We start from the raw sequence: 15,809 nt of genomic DNA, 5'->3' as shown, positions 1-15,809 counted from the left end.
CAGCTGCCCGTCCCCAGCCCTGAGCTGGGCACTGCCCTCACCACAGCCAGGCACACCGGTGGGAACATCAGTGTCCCCCTGGATTGCAGGGAGCCTGCCCGTCGCTGTGGACTGTGGTCTCCTAGAGGGACCTGAACCTGGTGACCTCCTTATGGGCACTCTCAGAAATACCCATTGACATCTGTCCTGTTAGCTGCTAACCTTTAAGGCATGCAGTTTCAAGTACAGTGACACAGTAGCCTATGGGCAGTTTGAAGCCACAGCCCCATCAGCACACCCACATAACTCTGGACCTAACTAATAGGCCTCAGTAACACTTTATTTCAGCAGCCTCATAAGTATCTCAACCACTATTTTTCCCACTGCGAAAGTTCTTCCACACAATCCTTGGTGTAGACTCTACCGTCTAACAGACCCACCCCTCAAACTTTACCCTCTTTTGTGCTCTGGTTCTGCCCTCTCCTGACAGATAAAATTCAATGGGAGCAAGTACTCCCTCTGCCTGGAGATCAGGTCCAATCTTATAATTTGTCCTTGTTCACAGACTATTTGGCCTATCCCTATCACCTGCCTTTTTCTTTCTTCTCTCCAGCAAGGCTTTCTAGGATAGCAGGGAAGTGGGAGAGAAGGTTGCCCTCACTCCATTAGAGGCAAGGAGCAAACTGAAAGTTGGGAATTATATGGTTTTATTCACACCCTTCCTCCTACAGGAACTTGACAGACATCAGCCTCCTTGAATGCTTCATTCACCTGCGGTATGTGGATTTGTCAGAGAACAAGCTGCAAGATTTGTCTCCACTGGGGAACCTAACCTACCTGCTCTGGCTGAAGGTGGATGGGAATCTGCTCACTAGTGCCTGCATTCCAGAGCTGCCCTACCTCCAGGTCCTCAGCTTTGCTCACAACCGCATCCAGGATATGGAGGGCATTACTCACCCCCGCTTAGCCACCCTCAGCCTGAAAGGTGATACAGACCAACTCTCCTCATTCTTGTGAGGACACTCTCATAGGTTGGGATTAACTCTCTTGTTTCTTCTTCCTCTGGCACTCAGGAAATAAAATCCAGACAGCGCTGGGCCTGAGTCATGGCCAGTTGTTCAGTCTGCAAATCCTGGAGCTGCGAGGAAACAAGCTAGAGAGCACAGCAGGGCTCAGTATTCCCAAGCTCAAGAACCTCTATCTGGTAAGGGATCAGCCAGCTTGGGGAGTGGGACAGAGCTGCTGCAGAGCCTGGCACCTCCAGTCAGTGGGAGGAAGGGAGATGCTGTCTCTTTCAAAACACCATAACTTTTGTGCTAGCCTGTTCCATTCAGTCTTTTCAGCCTGAGAGAGGAACAGATTTCAGAGAGCTGAAGAGAGAAAATCACTTCTTTGGGGTAGCTCCTTCTACACTTTCTGCCCAGAGAGAGTGAGGGGAGTAGCCATGAACCACAAATCGTAGAGACGTTGGCTACATTCAGTGCATTGGGTTCTTCCTCACAGCCTCCTGTGGGAGATCAGTTTTCCCTTCAGGCTGTGTTAGGCAAGCTGGTATTTGTTCAGTGTGCCCTGGAACCACTGGAGATCACTGGGTAAAGCAACAGATTTGTTCTGGGTGACACAGGAAGGTGATGCCACTTTCTCCTCTCCAATGGGCCTAATCAAATACTAGCTTAAAACCAGCACAATTACATGATTCACACCTTCAGCTGCCAAAAAAGAAACTGATTGAACATCACCTTAGTCAAACTAAGGTAGGAGAAGCAATTTCCTAGTATCATAAACATGTGCTTCAAGGGAACATTTACTCCCAGAAATACAAGTGAAAAGAGCACGTATGGCTTAGCCCTGTGCATTGCACAGTGCTGCAGCTTGCAAAGGCTAGATAGATGTCCTGAGTCACTACTTCTTAGAAAGCAATTAAATATAGTAAAGGCTTTGAAAAACTATGCGTTTTCTTTGCATGAAGGCTTCCTGGCAGAAAACACTGAGGAGATTGCTTGCTGAGATTGCCTGCAATGTTCTGGTGGAAAACTGGGATTTTAGGACTAGAGGTGCTCAGAGAATGTATGAAGTGGCTAAGTCACTAGATACAACGTAGCATTTCAGAGCATACCCACTCACTTCAGTGAGTTACTGGAGGGAAGCAAACACAGCACCTATATCCAAACAAGGTTCTTGGCATGGCTGAGGAGTTTCTGAGCTGTCCATATGAAGCGGGAAAATTGCAAGGGGTGATTATTAAAATTAGAACAACAGACTCAGGAATCTTTGGGGCTTGAATTTGTCTCCTATGCCCACCTGCTCATTATATCATTTTAGAGGAAAGTCTCTCCCAGTAATGCTTTGCTTTCTGTATAAAGATTTTAGTGTTATTTGAGCCTTGGGTAGGTGCAGCTGATGCCTCAAGGACCAGGTTAATGACAATCTCTTTAAATTGAACCAAATTTGTTTAATGTATGACATAGCTGCAGATGAAATTTAGGAAGAAGTATAACTTCTTCAAACTAGCAGGAAGCTGGGAAGCTGTCTGTGTGCCATGAGGGTCACGGTAGGGCTGCGTTAGCTCCTGATCATGGTACAGCACTGGTGACAAAGGCTAACTAGAGGAAGGTGAGGTATGCAAGAACAGGAGGGGGAATCATGGGCAACATAGCATGGTAGTTTTCCATAAGAAACGGTGGCATCACATCTATGTGAAGAATTGGTATCTAAGGCAAGGTGATGGTGTGATCATTTAATTAACGGTGCCAGACAGAATGTTATTTGATTTAGGGAAAAAAAGTAAAACAGCCCTGAAAAATACCCATTCTGCATTGTCCTGCCAGTGCTTGCAAGGCCAGAGATGTTAAAACTATTCAAACTGATGAAGAAAGTGGAGTGATGGGAGGTTACTATTCCTTTTACAAACCAGGGGCCTGTGAGCTCCCCAGCCGCACCAGCTCCCGATTTCCTCTGAGATACAATGTCCTAATCCTTCTTGACTGTTAAATCTGCTCATAGGACCTTCGCTAAATATCCAACTTTCCTCTTCCTGTCCTTGTGTTCCTCTTTTTGATTGGCCTAGGTGGTCCGGAGCCTCCTTTGACCAGTTTCCATTAAAATCCTCCTTTTCTACAAAATGTCCTTTTCCTGAGCGACTCAGCCCTAAAGTGTTCTCCTATCCCACCAGTTCAGCCTGTGCCCCTTTGTTAGTCTCAGGTATTGTCCACATCACTGCCCAGGTGCCTATGAGGAACACAGAGCACAGCTACACTGCTCTTCACATTTCCCGTTCACGTGTCTGCATTCCTAGAGGCTGCAGCCCCGAGCCCACTAGCAAGTGAAACCCTGCTCAGCTCCAGGCTGGAGAACGTTGTCGGGAAGGTGTCATTCACCAGGTATGCTCCAAACTTGGCCGCACAAGGCGGTGAGCAGCCTGATGGAGCGTTGGTGCTGGCACTGCGGAGAGCCCGCGTCTGGGATGGAGACCTCTAGTGGTCTTTTCCGGCCGAAATCCTGCTGTGTAACTATTCCCGGTATTCAGACCTTCGTATTTCCCTGCTTCGTAACCCACATCGCAGTGAAGTGAATCAAATTCAGTGATGGGGGATTTTAAACTTCTTGATGTAAGATTGTCAGATTTGTTCCAGGAAGGTGCACTTATGATGGGTAGCAACAACTATACCTGAAAAAGCTTAAAATTATGCCAATCAACAGACCCCACCCCCCTGCAACCTCTCAAGAGCACACAGCTGCTTCTCCTCCCAGAGGAGTAGAAGTGACTTCTTGGTACTAGATTTCCCCCACAAGAGAAGCAGCTGACTGAAAGATACTTGAACTACATGGATTATGTGACTGAGAGGGAGTGATTACTCATCCTTTAAACAGTCATTTCAGGCTCAAGTGAGCTTTGCCCTCCCCACTGTTGCTGAGGCCCAGATTCAGCACTGCCATGGAAGAAGGTGTTGTGCTAGCAGTGGAGTATTCACCTGGGATGGTTTTGTTTCAGTCACCAACTGACGCTCCAGGAAACAATTTTCTGCAAACTTTTGGTCCTTGAATCTGAACATTTAGAACCCACTTGGACAAGACCCTGAACAACCTGGTTAGAGAAGGCTGTGTTATGAGTGGTAGGGAGTCCAAAGGGTAGAAAGAGCTTAAAAGGTCAAAAATAATTGCTGTTCCCTCTCCTGCGTGACCCCTTTTTCCTTCTCTCTTCCTACCTCCCTGGTGCTCAGGCTCAGAACACCATTTGTCGCCTTGAAGACCTTGAGGGGCTCGAGCAGCTGGAGACTCTGCACCTGCGTGACAACAAGATTGAGACCCTGGATGGATTCTTTAGTAGCATGAGGTGCCTGAAGTACCTCAATCTACGGTGGGTCCTCCCTGCTCTATGTTGGGAGCAGAGACCCTTTCGCCAGACTGTACTCCCATTTAGATCTTTAGGATTTTCTGGTTTCTTGGGAAGCTGAAGACCTGGTGCAGATGATTTGATTCTTAGCTAGTGTTCAGCACTCAGGTGTCTAGGCATGTAATAGGGCCTTTCCTGGGCTTCTCAGAAAATAGCTGCCTCTCCAGTCACACTCATAGCCCACCTCATGCTTTTTATTTCTTGCCATAATTCTGTTGGATACTTCAAAGTATGTTCTCTGTGTCCTGTCTGCAAGTGCCCTTTAGTTCTCGGCATTTGCCATAGAGGGCAATGGTGATATCACACAATTCAATGGACTGCCTGAGCACAGAGAAACCCAGATATTTCCTTTTTGTCCCTCAGTTTGGGGAGCTGCAAACAGATCCAGATCTTAGATGGAAGATCTGTGGTCTAAGGTCTATGGTCCATCATGCTGCTGAGTTTTACTTTGTCTGTCTTGTCCACTTACTGTTCCAAAGGGATCTCACTATTTGCATGGGTCTCTTTCCCCCGCCCTCTGTGCTTCCCCTTCTTCAGGAACAATGGAATCAGTAGCTTTCAGGAGGTGGCAAAACTGCAGGTCCTCCCCATGCTGCAGACACTGGTGCTGTTGGACAATCCATGCTCTGATGAACACAATTACCGACTGGAGGTCCTGATCCTGCTGCCACACCTGCAACGCCTGGACAAGGACTTATTTGAGAAAGATGAGCGGGAAGAGGCAAAGAAAATCCATCAGATAAGGCAGGAAGAAGAAAAGGTGAGAACAACATGGTGGGGGGAGGAGAAGGAAGTGAAGGGAAAGAAAAGCATCAAACATGCTGATGAAGCCTCTCCTCCTTTAGATGACATGAGCAGAAGGGTGAGGGACATCAGTCCCGAGAGCAGAAGAGCCTGAGAAAGAGACCAGACTTTGCAACCTGGTTGCGATGGCCAGCATGCAACCCTGCTGCCATTCCCAGCCCCACTAGCAGAAGAGGCTGGTGAAAGGGAAAAAGAAGTCAGGCATGGAGTCATTAACTTTTTCTTCTTCCCTTCTTCAGGAAATGGAAGGATCCCTTCAGGGTGATATGACTGACTGACCCTTGTTTTTAACACCTGTTCCCTGAGGCTGTCAGGATGTGGAGATGCCTTCCTCAACATGTGCAGCTAGGAAAGTGAGAGCTGTAGGTACCAGCTTCACCTCATCTTACCCCTGGAGAAAAGAGGGCTACCCACCCTGGTCCTGGAAGCTGCCCTGAGGCACTGCAGTGTTTTTGCAGTCACTGCACTGATATATTCTACTCTCGGAAGGCCTGAGAGGGAAAAGGGGAGAGTTACAGGTTCTGTGGTTCGATTTACGGCTCTCAAAAATCCTGCAAAATTTTCCAATTTGAATAAAAATCATTAACGAGCCTGGAGTGACTGGGGTTGTTTATCCTGCACACCCACTCCTATTCCCTGGCTCTTTCACCCTCGTCTGTCTACGTCTATCCCTTGCTGCCTGCCTCTCTCTCTCTCTCCATCCCCTACGTGCTGTTTGCAAAGCTTTGCTAAATCCTGACTCATCGCAGCTCTGGGTCACATGCTGCTGTCCCGGCCCTATCAGGGGCGTCTCCATCCTGCTGCTGCCGCCGCCGTTGGCTTAGAGGACACATCATCTCCCCTTGAGGTCCTGCATCCCTCCTCAGCTTCGTCCTCTCTCCCTTCTACCAACACTTTCTCAGTCTCTCGTTCACCCCTGCCCTAGGAAGGTAAGTGCCTCCCCACGGCCAGCACCCCTCTCACCGCATGCATGTTTCTGCTCCCCACCTTGTGCCCTCCAAACCCTACACGCACTTTGGGGTCCCTGCGGAGAAGGACCACGGTGAACGGCATTAACAACTAAACTCCCTTCACCTCCTCCCCCTGCTCCTCCCACCTCTCTCTCCTCACCCCCACCCTTCTCACTTTTCTTTTGCGTTTTAATTACAGGTACTCCCTCCTTCCCTATCCGCCTCACCCCCCACCCCTCCGGCAAGCATCATTTCAGGCGTGAACCTAGGGAATTGCAGGAGGGGGGCAACCAACGAGGATAGGTGGGGCTCCCAAGGGCATTGCCGGGAGGTGCTGCGGGATGGAGCTTTCCCTCAGGGAGGGGATGCTGGTGGGGCGGAGGCAAAGCTCAGTCTGGGCACTGCTGGAGAAAGGATCCAGCCTCGGAGCAGACCAGCTTCCTCAGCCTCCCGAGGTGCTGACATAAACACAGGCGCTCAGCCGGGTCCCCGGGAGAGGGAGGGAGGAGAAAGGGTGTTTTCCTATTTGGACAGCCCCACACCACACAGGGGAGGGGGGCAGCAGGGAGAGAAGGTGGCAAGCAAGCAATAGCTGCATCAGCCACGACACTGCAGCAGTGCGGGCTTCCTGGGAGCAGTGCCCAGCCCGAGGGGATCACAGCAGCACGCAGGACTGGTGGTGGTGGCATGGGGGAAAGGTCTTCGCCGTGCTGGCCCTCCTGGCAGGGAGGGGGACTTGCTGCAGTGCCAGCTCCAGCAAGACGATGCCCTGCTGACACGCAGTGCCACAGAGCGGTGCCCACAGAAGGCCACTGCAGCAGGGCAGCCTCTCGGGGTGCACTGCCCATTCCCTGCTCACGGGGGGTGCACAGCCTCCAGCCTCGATCTTCCCTCTCCCTGACTGTGGTTTATGGCCTCCCTGCTATGGCTCCATCCCAATCGCTTATCCCAGCTTATCCGCTTCTGACCTGCTTTCAGGACAGTGCAGCTGATGCCAGGGATTTCAGGGTGGTTCTTTGTGCTGTCCAAAGGAGGGCAAACGCAGGGGGACATGGGGCAGCACCACAAGAGAAAAGGGTTTAAAGGACTAGAGGGGAGAAGAGGTCATGTGAGTGATGGGGAGGGGCAGGCAAGGCTGGATTTGGGCTTCTCATCTGGCTTCCTCAGAGCTGGCTACGACAGGGGCAGGTGGATGTGGCCAGAGGGATATGACCGCGGGCAACGTGACCACATAAGCAGAGAAGCACAACATCTGCCACGGGTGTTGCTGTCAAAGATCACTTTCATGGAGTCCTGACCCTTTCTACCCTGTGGAGGCTGTTGGGGTATGGCCAGGACACTGCTGCAAAGGAAGCTTGCAGCTGTGTGGGCATTGGCTCTGGAGGAAGTTCCTGTGGCGTGTGCCAGATGGCATGAGGAGCACTGCCAAAGCGGCTGATGGGGGATCCCAGCCCAGATGGACATGGTGGAGGGCCCTGCACAGGCTCCAGAGAACCATGGAGTTGCTGATTGAAACTCCCTACTACGGGAAGCTCTGGCTGAAACTTCACAGCAGCATTATGATTTCCTCATGCCCCTGTGATTCCCACCCGCCCAGGGCAGTGGGGTTGAGCTCTGATTCTGGCTTTCCCCAGGCTCCTTCTTACCTCCCCTCAGCACTGTGAGGTGCTGTTAGCAGCATATCCTCCCTGTCCCTGCACACTCCCCACTCTGTGCTGAGCCCTTGTGTTGGCCATACCCTCCCTGCTCACACACACCACAGGGAGGCTCTGGCTGGGGTCCCGTTGTTACTCCAGCCTCTGCCAGCCCTGCTCAGGATTGAGTGAATCATCATCCGTAGGAGCTGAGGGAGGAAAACCTGGCAGGGCTGGAGGCGTGGGGGGACAAGCACCTTGCTGCATCACCCTGGCATCACACAGCCTCACAGCTGGGGGAATGAGAATGATGAGAATGAGAAGATGGGATGGGAGGAATGAGCTGGTTTGGACCCCCTAGGGAGCAAACTGCAACGAGAGAAGCTTTTTCCAAACAGCCATCATCACCCACCAGCCTGTTTTCTACTTCAGGCTTAACCAGGTGCCCCAAAACGCCAGGTTTCCTCACCCTCCTCATCTGACAGAGATACTTCCCAGTCTCATCTGCTTCCCCATTGCAGAAGTGAAGTGACGGGTTGGCAGCTGAGCCAGGTTCCCCCTCCCTTCAGAGCCCTCTCTCCTACATCTGAGGCACCATGGCCTTCAGCAAGATGTCTCCACGCTCCTGCTGTCTCGGCACAGCCTGACCCAGAGGCTCTCAGGGGCACAGGAAGGCTGAGCCAAGTGCTCAGCAAGGGGGAGCATGGCTGGGGGTCTGTGAGAGCCAGGCAGGGGCAGCTCCTTCTACCAGGGGCTGGGTGTCCCCATGGGCTGCCTGCCCCCTGCCCTGCGTGCTGTGCGGGGGCACAGCAGCCACTTGCTGCCTGGCCCTGGCAGGGACTGTCCTTGCCTCCCAGCAAGGGGACAGGAGATGCCGAGAGCTGGTGTCCCGTCCTTGACGCCAAAGCCAGGGGCACCTCCCAGCTGCGCCAGCTGATCCCTCCCTCTCTGCTGCCCCTGGATGCTGTGGCACCCTCCCTCCCCATCTCTGCCATCCAGGCATGTCAGGCGCTCTGCCGTGACATGGGGAGAAAGGGAAAGGGCACTCCCAGTTTGTCATCTGCAGCAAAGGGACTGAGTAAATTCGAATACATAACGAGTTCCTGGACAAAATGTGGGTAGATTTCCATAGTCTGGGTGAATTTCTAAATTTTCTGGGGCCAATAGTTTTAGCTGTGACTCATAAAGTCACTTTTCCTTGAGCTCCCTTCTCTCTGCCAGTGTCTCTTATAGACATTGAAGGGTGAGCACCAAGTCCTGGGACCTCTCATAGCTGAAGATGTCCTGTCCTTTCCTCTCCATAGACTCATCATGGCAGTCGAGAGGATCTATGCCCGTGAGATCCTGGACTCCCGTGGGAACCCCACCGTTGAGGTGGACCTGTACACACACAAAGGTATGCGGGTGAGGATGAGAGATGGAGGGAAAGTCCTGCCCACCCCAGCAGTGCTGGTGCTGTGCAGCAGCCTGTCATGCTCTGCTGAGAGCACAGAGGATCTTCACCAATGAACCCCCCAGCAGACAACAAGCCAGTGGAAGAGGCAGAGACCAAAATTCTGCTTGTGGCTTTGCTTGTGCTCAGCAACTCTGCACACATGCTGGGCAAATCATGACAAGACAGCTGGCTGCCATGTACGTGACTTGAGCCATGTGCCTGCTAGTAACAGGGATGGAAGGTTTTCTTAACATAAATATATGCACCTTCTCATCATGTCCTCGTGATGCCCTCCTACAGCTATGCTTTTAGTCCTAGGACACAGTACAAGTTTGGTAGCGCAGTCATGGCCATACTGCTGGTGAGGGTAAAGGCCTGTCCCTGAGATATCTGTGCAGGCATGTCCATGCACATGTGTGTCGACTGGAAGAGCTGCATCTGTGCTGTGCCCAAAACTAGGGGTGAGGAGCAGTGAGGGGTCAGAACAGACTTCTGACCATTCTCTTCCTTCTTCAGTGAGGCAGAAACACAGCCCCAGTCTGAGGGGAGGAAGCTGCTGGCGGCTCTGGGTCAGGCTGCCTCTGGAACCAGGAGGAGGGCTGAGGAACCAGAATGACACACATCATCCAGCTCTGGGATCAGTGTGGACCTCTGAGTGCCTGAGATCCAGGTTTCTCAGCCTGGAAGCCCTGGATGCATTTATTTCTGCCTCCGAGGTGTTCCACCTCCGAGAGGTGCTCCACCTGGAGTGGCCAGCCAGCAGGGCCATCCATTTGCACAAGCAGCTGCTACATCGTTTTCCCATGAAAGCAAGGCAGAAGTAGGTGCATGAGGGTTTTCCCTCGTCACCCTCTGCTCATCTCACACTCCTGTTTTACTGTTTCCCAGGCATGTTTCGAGCAGCGGTCCCCAGCGGTGCATCCACTGGTATCTACGAAGCGTTGGAGCTGAGAGACAATGACAAGTCACGTTTCCTTGGAAAAGGTGGGGAGATGCCTGCTCCACACCCTGTCCCTGGGGCTGCCTGTGCGTGGGGCTCTGCCGGAGGGTAACATTCATCTGCTGGTGTGATATGGATGTGTCCCACTACCCTCTGGGAGGCCACAGAGGCACAGACCTAGCATAAAGTGAAAGATCAGGCCTCGATCTTCCCTCACTGTCTCCCTCTCTCAGTCTCTCTGTCGGTCCTCTCCCTTCCTCTTTCCACTCTCTTCTTTGCCTCACCCTCTCTCTCTTTCTCTCTTTCTTTCTCTGTCTCTTCCCTTCTTTAGGGGTCCTGCAGGCCGTGGATCATATCAACAGCACTGTCGCCCCAGCTCTCGTGGGCTCTGTAAGATTTCACTTTGTTCTCCCTTGTCCAATGCTTACTCCAGTCCGTCTCTGTCCCCTGATCTCTGTTTCTGCCTCTCTTCATCTCACCGAGTTAACAGACATAGTGATGCTCTCTGTGAACCTGGGCACACCCCTCCTGCCCTCTATGCCTGTATGTGTCCACAGCGATCTTTTCTCTAGGAGGAAAGGATTTAATGCTACCTGGTCCACTGCAGCATCTGTACTGCCTAACTAGTCCCTTCAGTGCTCCCTGTAGAGCTCAATCCCTCTTTCAGCTGTGCTACGCCTCACCTCAAGCACTAAATCTCATCCACACGTCTGTGGCCTCACAGCCGTCCATCCCACCCAGCATTCACGGTGTGATGAGCCATGGCCATATGGTGCAGGGTCTGGCACAGCCTTGTGGAGCAGTGGTGTCAATCTCCAACCTGTTTATGCCTGAAGACCTGGAGCCTGCCCTGTAGAAAGCTGAGCTGAAGCCACATTACACACCATGTAGCACGTGGCAGGGTCTGGCTGAGAGTCCAGCTCAGAAAAATACTCAGCCTGGTAGAGTCATGCCTCTGTTGGCTCTAATCCGGCTCTCCACCACACTCACAGGGATGGCTCCATCCAGTCGGCATTCGCTTGCTTGAGGTTGAGCATGTACTGTTGTTCTGCCTAGCTTCTGTGTAGCCACAGCACCACAAAGCTCCCTGGAAGCTGCCAAAAGGCTGAGTAAATCCCGGAGGGAGTCCTGTGTCCCCAGCAATGCGCGGCCTTGCCTGGGCTGCAGCTGACACCCTCTCCAGCGTGGGTACATCTACACTGCACTGCAGCAACATCATCATGGTTACCTAACCTGACTATATACCAAGGCACCAGTTTCCAGAGCTTTGTGTGTTTATGTTCCCCCACAAGCTGAAAAGGTCCCTGTACCCCCAGCTTCTCCATCAGCGCCTCCTTTCCTGCACACCAGAGCCAACAGCTCTTGTAAGCCTCCCCTTCTCAGGAGCTGTTTCTTTCTTGCAGGGCCTCTCTGTCATGGATCAAGAGAAGATAGACAATCTGATGCTTGAGATGGATGGCACGGAGAACAAATGTAATTCATTCCTCTTTTTCTGGCCTGGGAAGTAGAGAGCATGGTAGGCTGCTGGGCTGGGGTAGGGGGTGCTGACAGAGCTGTGGTGAGCTCAAGGCTAGGCTGGCAAGGGCACCTGCTGGGCAGGATGTTGGCCATCTGAGAAGCCTAACACCTCCTCGGTTTTGCCCACAGCCAAATTTGGTGCCAATGCTATCCTGGGAGTCTCGCTGGCTGTGTGCAAGGCGGGAGCTGCAGAGAAAGATGTCCCTCTGTATCGACACATTGCTGACCTGGCTGGCAACTCTGACCTCATCCTTCCTGTGCCAGTAAGACTCCTCTGTCCTTGACACTCATCTTCAGAAACTCCAAAAGAGTGGTGTTTCCAAAAGAAACTTCAAAGATGTGTTGGGAGGCAGATAAGGAAGGGATATAGAACTGAAACACCATCTGAGTGCACTGCACTTGTCAGGGAAGCAAACCAAGGCCTGAGATTTGTCAAGTTTCAAATGGAAAAAAGGAGCCTGAGGAGGATATGGCAGAGGGGTGGGAGCTTGACTGAGGATCTCTCTCTTAGCACAAGAACCAGAGGGCATCATGCAAACCCTCTGGGGCGCAGTTCAAAACAATGGTCCATGGGTCTTCACACCAGGGGAACCTGCAATGTGAAACTCACTCACAAAGGGTGTGGTGGATGGTAACATTTCCTCAGGGTCAAGGAGAAAGGTCCTGGAAGAGAAATTGACATGGCATTGCTGATAAACCCATACAGATAAACACAGCACAAATAAATAAACATAGCTTGGGAGATCTCTGAGAGGAAAACAGGTGGGAAAGTCCTCTCCAACCATGTGCTTTGAGCAGTTACTGGAAGGAAGACCCCAGACTTATGTGCCTTTGGTCTGATGTGTTGTAGCTGATGTGTTATGTTACCCTGTGTGATGTGACATGAATGGGCATGGTGACTCATCTGAGACCCTCCTCAGAGTGGTATCAGCTCTGCCTCTCTCATGGACTCTTCCAGGCTTTCAACGTGATCAATGGAGGGTCCCATGCAGGCAACAAACTGGCCATGCAGGAGTTCATGATCCTGCCTGTGGGAGCTGAAAGCTTCCGTGATGCCATGCGCATTGGGGCTGAAGTCTATCACAACCTGAAAAGTGTCATCAAGGACAAGTATGGCAAAGATGCCACCAATGTGGGTGATGAGGGGGGCTTTGCCCCCAACATCCTGGAAAATAGTGAAGGTGAGAGTCCTACAGAGACGGGGTAGCCCTGCTTGCAATGCTGTGGCTTTCTATACCCAGCACACAGCATTTCCCAAAGACTGGTTCAAAAGATGATGCCTCAGTGTCTTTGACCTCCTGTGTTAGATAATGGTTTCTCCGTGGGGGTGGCCTTGATCTGTCACAGCCTCTCTATACAAACCTTTCATGCATATGCACACTTACAAGGCCTTCCCTAAACTTGTCTTTGAGCTGTGGGATTGTATTTTAATTCCTCCTTGTCCCTTTGGACACAGCCTCCACAGCTTCTTGGCACGTTTTGGTTGTGTTCTGGGCCCCCTTCTACCTCTCCCATTACACCACCAGACTCTCTGTGGGTCTAGGGACCCTCCCAGGGGAGGTTCCTACCAGAAGGCAGAGCTTTCTGCATGGGCTGACTCTCCTGACTGCAACTCTCCTCCTCTCAGCTCTGGAGCTCCTCAAGGAAGCTATTGACAAGGCAGGCTACACGGACAAGATTGTCATCGGTATGGATGTGGCAGCCTCTGAGTTCTACCGTGATGGCAAATATGACCTGGACTTCAAGTCCCCAGATGACCCAAGCCGCTACATTTCTGGAGATGAGCTGGGCGACCTCTACCAAAGCTTTGTACGTGATTATCCAGGTGAGCTGCAGTGCTTGGCAGTAGGGAATCAGCATTGGTGCTGCATGCTTAACAGGTGCAAACCATCGGTGGTTTTGGGGTGGGAAGGGAGGCAGCTTTGACTTATGTCCCTTCTGGTGACCTTGCAGTGGTCTCCATCGAGGATCCGTTTGACCAAGATGACTGGGAGAACTGGTCTAAGTTCACAGCCAATGTGGGAATTCAGATAGTGGGAGATGACCTGACAGTGACAAACCCCAAGCGCATTGAGCGAGCTGTTGAAGAGAAAGCCTGCAACTGCCTCCTGCTCAAAGTCAACCAGATTGGATCCGTCACAGAGGCCATCCAAGCGTAAGTCCAGCCTGCTGCCTTTGTGGTCCTGTGAAAGGGTTGCTGATGAACCACAGCAGGGTGTCATGCTATCCACTGGCTGAATAGATTTGTGTCTCTACCAAAGTGTAGGATGCTGAGAATGGAAGCAGAGGGTGCCTCAATCTCATCCCTGTGAGGGCGGTGGTGGGAGCTACTGACTGCATTTCTTGATTCCCACAGCTGCAAGTTAGCCCAGGAGAATGGCTGGGGTGTGATGGTGAGCCACCGATCTGGGGAGACTGAAGACACCTTCATTGCTGATCTGGTTGTAGGACTGTGCACTGGGCAGGTAGGTGAAACCCAGGCCATGCACAGGCCTGGAGGAAATTGAAGGGCTGAGAAGACACAATGCCCTGCCCTGCCTGAAGAAACCGGTGCAAGTCATAACAGTGTCTTATGGTGTTTGTTTTGGGGAATATTTTACAGATAAAGACGGGTGCTCCCTGCAGGTCTGAACGCCTGGCTAAATACAACCAGCTCATGAGGTAAGGGGCTCCAGGGGTGGGAATGTGGAATAGAGAACAGGGGAGTTATGAATTGGGGTGGGAGAACCTGAAAGCCCAAGGGTAGATGGGGTTTGTGGGTGAAGTATTAGGAAGATAAGGCACAGAGATGACAGTAGGATCCCAGGGAGGCCTCTGGAGCATGGGGGTACAAACCCCCAGGCATGGCAGCTGGCAGGAGCTGAGCTCCTCTGGCCCATGTCAGTTTCCTCCTGAAGCACCGCCCCTCTGGCGGCCTGGTGCCTTCAATGTTCCCTCACCACAAGGGCCTGACGTGTGCTATCTCTCTCTCCTGCAGGATTGAGGAAGAACTTGGTGATGAAGCACGCTTCGCTGGACACAACTTTCGCAACCCAAGTGTTCTTTGAACATTGTCCCCAGGGCACAGTCACCCTGCTGCTCTTTCCCACCTCACAGACTCTGATCCCTCCTTCCCTCCACTGCTCCCTTTTTTTCTCTTTCTCCTCACTCTGTTACCCAGTTTCCTCTCACCTCAAACCCCCTTGAGTTAAGGTGTCCCTGGCTAGATGTACCCAGGTGAAGGATGAGAGAGAGGCTTACACCCTGTCCCTTGCTTTGGGGTCATAAGCATTTCTGGATCTAGGCATTGTGTGTCTCTTGTTTTTTGTGCGGGGCAGTGTCTGAGCCACTCTGTTCACGTGTTAGACTACGGGAGCATGGTGCCCGGTGTGTTCCCCTTGTGTGCCGAAGCATGCGCGGTGAACATCTGTGCCTCGGCTGGTGTGTTTGGAAGTGTTGCACCTGTAGCTGTGTCTGGACGAGTGTTGCCAGTGGCTCGCTCTCATTGTGCATGTGTGTAGGTGTATGCGTACTGGCCTACGGCGTCCTTGTGCCCCAGGCGTGTGTCCGCACCGAGCCCTGGTGGGACCCCAAGTGTCCCTTGCCTCCACTCTGAGTGCTGTGCTGTGTTGGGCTGTGCTTGCTGGCAGCTTAGTGTTGAAGTGCACTGCTGTCCCACACTGGGTGTGCATGTGTGTGTGTGTGCTGTCAGTCTATGGATCAGCACATAGTACTGCGGGGCGATATATTAAAACACATCCGTAAACAAACCCATGCTCTCATTTGCTTCTCGTGACCTTTTTCTCTGTTCCCTTCCCTCTTGCACTCCTTCACCCTCTCCTCTGCCCATGATGTCTGCTTCACCTTCTGGACAGCCCATGCTCAGTTGAGCAACAGACAAACTACAGATCCCTAATCTCAATTAAAATGTATTTCACACCTGATAGTTGGCCTGATGTTTCTCTCTAGAGGCCAGTGTTTGGGAAATGGGGATGTTTTGCCATCAGAGCAGGAGAGGATCACACAGAAAGGTAACCAAAACAAGTAGAGGGGACTGGCAAGAGGAAGAAAAGGCCCAGATTCCCTCAGATCCTTTCACAGCTTTGTCCCACAGCCAGACTGCTATTAGCCACCAGCTTGGAAATGCCAAAGGGAAGGCATGTGGGATGGTGAGAAT

The 15,809-nt window shown here is 52.0% G+C and overlaps 2 protein-coding genes across 3 annotated transcripts in view; both read left to right on the top strand.

Annotated features, from left to right (window-relative positions):
- LRRC23 (leucine rich repeat containing 23) overlaps positions 1 to 5,454 on the top strand; it is a gene marked incomplete at its 5' end in the record, with an annotated part of 5,814 nt that extends 360 nt beyond the window's left edge. The window contains 5 exon segments of the mRNA XM_009069231.1: positions 711 to 964; positions 1,053 to 1,183; positions 4,200 to 4,336; positions 4,910 to 5,132; positions 5,416 to 5,454. Of these exon segments, the coding sequence (XP_009067479.1) occupies positions 711 to 964; positions 1,053 to 1,183; positions 4,200 to 4,336; positions 4,910 to 5,132; positions 5,416 to 5,454 (784 nt within the window).
- Positions 5,455 to 5,925: 471 nt separating this feature from the next.
- On the top strand, positions 5,926 to 15,576 carry ENO2 (enolase 2 (gamma, neuronal)). Of its 2 annotated transcripts, XM_009069228.1 has the most exons (12): positions 5,926 to 6,105; positions 9,065 to 9,156; positions 10,084 to 10,179; positions 10,467 to 10,525; positions 11,539 to 11,608; positions 11,783 to 11,916; positions 12,612 to 12,834; positions 13,281 to 13,478; positions 13,607 to 13,808; positions 14,010 to 14,118; positions 14,256 to 14,314; positions 14,631 to 15,576. In XM_009069228.1, exons 2-12 carry the CDS (start codon positions 9,072 to 9,074, stop codon positions 14,698 to 14,700), a joined length of 1,305 nt encoding a protein of 434 aa, XP_009067476.1. In that variant the 5' UTR covers positions 5,926 to 6,105; positions 9,065 to 9,071; the 3' UTR covers positions 14,701 to 15,576. The 2 variants fall into 2 exon arrangements, with proteins under 2 accessions (XP_009067476.1, XP_009067477.1); XM_009069229.1 differs by lacking the exons at positions 5,926 to 6,105; positions 10,467 to 10,525; positions 11,539 to 11,608 and having other exon boundaries at positions 9,072 to 9,156.
- The last annotated feature ends 233 nt before the right edge of the window (positions 15,577 to 15,809 follow it).

Source organism: Acanthisitta chloris, unplaced genomic scaffold (assembly GCF_000695815.1).
Source record: "Acanthisitta chloris isolate BGI_N310 unplaced genomic scaffold, ASM69581v1 scaffold18672, whole genome shotgun sequence".
Taxonomy (NCBI): domain Eukaryota; kingdom Metazoa; phylum Chordata; class Aves; order Passeriformes; family Acanthisittidae; genus Acanthisitta; species Acanthisitta chloris.
The sequence above is the reverse complement of the archived record's forward strand: the minus strand, read 5'-3'. Positions and strand labels throughout refer to the sequence as shown.

Bases quoted from the DNA above. Each gene is read 5' to 3' on its own strand.
- ENO2 (XM_009069228.1), top strand. From the start codon at position 9,072: ATGGCAGTCGAGAGGATCTATGCCCGTGAGATCCTGGACTCCCGTGGG. The intron at 9,157-10,083 runs GTATGCGGGTGA...ACTGTTTCCCAG, and splicing joins GGACCTGTACACACACAAAG to GCATGTTTCGAGCAGCGGTC. The intron at 13,809-14,009 runs GTAAGTCCAGCC...TGATTCCCACAG, and splicing joins GTCACAGAGGCCATCCAAGC to CTGCAAGTTAGCCCAGGAGA.